We start from the raw sequence: 2,681 nt of genomic DNA, 5'->3' as shown, positions 1-2,681 counted from the left end.
GGGAGGGGGGGAGGGAAGAAAGAAGGAAAGAAGGAAGGAACAGTGGGACCCCAAACTATAAGCAGAAGCACCAATATGAAAAGATAATTGTGCTAGACCATGCACACACTCCACGCCATAGCATATAGCAACCCTCCCAAAACTATAGCCACACCCCCAGCAAGTATAAGCAGCAATACACACCTTGTTCCTCATCTCCTGGACCTCTTTTGGGTTAGTGTTCAATGGAACAAACAGGTTAGGGACAGCAGAGGTGGAAGTTCTATGTCCATCCTCTTTAGTCCACTGGAATATCAAGAATATGTGAAAAGTCAGGATAATGACAACAGTAAATGACACCACAGCATTCAACCTGTCCAAATGATCTCACGTCTGATCATGCACTGAACATCACAGGACGGAACCAATGACCACATTTCCTGGGTCACCTAGTAGAGTCGCCATAGGAGTGTGATATGGCCATTAAAAAAAAACAAACAAACAAACAGCAAGTGATGGGCCTCAAAGTCATGACTGATAGAAAAGGGCCATTAAGAGAGCTCACTCAAAGTCTGGAGCAAAACGGCTGACTACTCAGCTGGGCCTCATTTTTAACCCATGGACCTGCCAGAGAAGCCCCCTCAGAGACCATTGGTTCACCGCCCTGAGAGTCACCCAACACCAAAGCCAACTGGAAGCGTGGGATGACGATCATGAGAAGCAATATGATGCTCCTACCCCAGGGGTAGGCAAAGTCTGCACTGTGAGGCAAGAGTGGGCATCACCAAAGTTTTACATTAAAACAAATGACAGCATCAGAAGGTACCAAATATAGACCATTCCAACCCAAGAAAAGTACTGTATTAGCATCAATACAGTAGCTACCTAGTAGAAGATTTTGGTGATGTCAAATATTTTATATAACTTAATACTTACAAAATATCCCAAACAAACTTAAAGCACTTCATGAGTCTTCAGAGGCTGTTTTAGATATCAGTGCACATTGTCCACACACTGTACTTTTATTATTTCTGGCTCTCCAATAAAATATGAGATTTTAAGCCAATTCTAATACTTAAGTATGAGCAGGCACTGAACAGTAAAACAAGCCATCTTGCAAGTGTTATGCCTTTCAGAATATTTTTGAGAGGCAATAAAAAAGCCATAAACCATAAGAATTTAAAGGAAGCAACAAAACCATTAAATGCTTAGCCACCGCGAAGGAGTGTGGAATGGGCATGGAGCCGTGGGTACTCACTGATGCTTATCTTCTGAGACAAAAATAACTCCAGCATTTTAGTAAAAATAATTTTAGTAAAGACATTAAAACAGCCACTCAGAAGCTTGAACACATTTGAAAATAGCAATTATTTTAAATTAAAATATACCAACCTGGGCATACTGCACAGAACTTGTGTTACTCCAGAACAATAAGAAACATAGACATATGCTGACCAGGCCCTTTGAGGCACACACTGACTAAATGCCTCAAGTAACTTGATTTTTCAGGCTATGCTCCAGTGCTCACAGCTTCTGCTGCAGGCGCACAGTGCAAAGACTCCAGGCAATGCAGAGTGCTCACAGCATCAGCACACAGGGGTTTTGTTTGTAAGGTATACTCCATTTTACAAGTAAATAAGTAAAGAAAAAGAGCAGGATGAGAGAAGGGGAAAGTCTGCACCGCACCCTGAGGTCAGCTGCAGCCATGCAGGCTCCTGACCCCATGACGCAGCTGCTCAGAGGCATGGAGGCTTCTCACCACACCAGAACCACCTGGAGAACACAAAACCTTTTTCTCTTTTAAGTGTTTAAAGTGAAAGCACGTTTACAAGGAGACTACTCTCCTGCCTGCTTGTCCCTGCCTGAGCTTGTCATGCACAGTCCCTTCACTAGGGACTATGGCAATGGGCTTTTGCTACATTCAGCTCAGTATCTGGGCAGACACTGTCCTAGTTAGCCTGTACAAAATTATAGCCCATCCATCCTCAGAGGAATGTTTCAGCACCGGGCATCAAGCATCTCTCAGAGCACATGAGAACCCTGAGCAGCAATCGTACTTAACCCAGCACCCCTGGCTGAGTCTTGTCACTGGTGCTTGTAGATGGCCTGCGCTGCACTTGGGTCATGCCACACCTAGCAGGAGTCAAAAGACTCGCCACCATGGCCGTCTACTCACATGCAACAGTCCATGCAGAGGGCAGCTGACATAAGCATTCGGAGGCTGTGGGATAGAGGACAGGCAACAATGCTGAACGAGGACAAAGGTCAGTGAAGAACTGGACAGAAAACCGTAAGAAGAAAACTGCGTAAGAAGATACCAGAGATAAAGCAGTCTTGGTAACACAAACAAATGCACTCGACCAAGTTTGTAACACTAAAGAACAAGGTTTATGCCAGGAGCACTTTTCACAAATGAACTGTAAGTTTTCTCGGACAGATGCTGAGTTAAAGGCAAGCTCCTGCTTTTAGGTTAGTGCATGTAAGTTCTTTAGTACTTTTGCTATGTGTAGACTTGGGTTAGCTGGAATTACTCAAGAGGTACTTTGTATCTTAAGCAGTTTCAAGCAGACAGTATTTATTAACTGGGATTTTAGCTAAGACATAAAGTAGATTTTGGCTCAGAAAGAAGCAAGTCACATAGGCAATGCTCATTAGTGAAGTCGGAAAGGGAAGTCCCCAAAGCCTCCGAAGCCCCAGCTGCC

At 44.1% G+C, this 2,681-nt stretch overlaps 1 protein-coding gene across 15 annotated transcripts in view; it reads right to left on the bottom strand.

Annotated features, from left to right (window-relative positions):
- Positions 1-2,681, bottom strand: part of Add1 (adducin 1) — a 58,184-nt gene that overhangs the window by 11,934 nt on the left and 43,569 nt on the right. For all 15 annotated transcript variants that reach the window (XM_031341067.1, XM_031341066.1, XM_031341068.1 and 12 more), the window contains exon 11: positions 184-285. In XM_031341067.1, the coding sequence (XP_031196927.1) occupies positions 184-285 (102 nt within the window). The remainder of the gene's footprint in view (positions 1-183; positions 286-2,681) is intronic.

Source organism: Mastomys coucha, unplaced genomic scaffold, assembly GCF_008632895.1.
Source record: "Mastomys coucha isolate ucsf_1 unplaced genomic scaffold, UCSF_Mcou_1 pScaffold22, whole genome shotgun sequence".
Taxonomy (NCBI): Eukaryota; Metazoa; Chordata; class Mammalia; order Rodentia; family Muridae; genus Mastomys; species Mastomys coucha.
The sequence above is the reverse complement of the archived record's forward strand: the minus strand, read 5'-3'. Positions and strand labels throughout refer to the sequence as shown.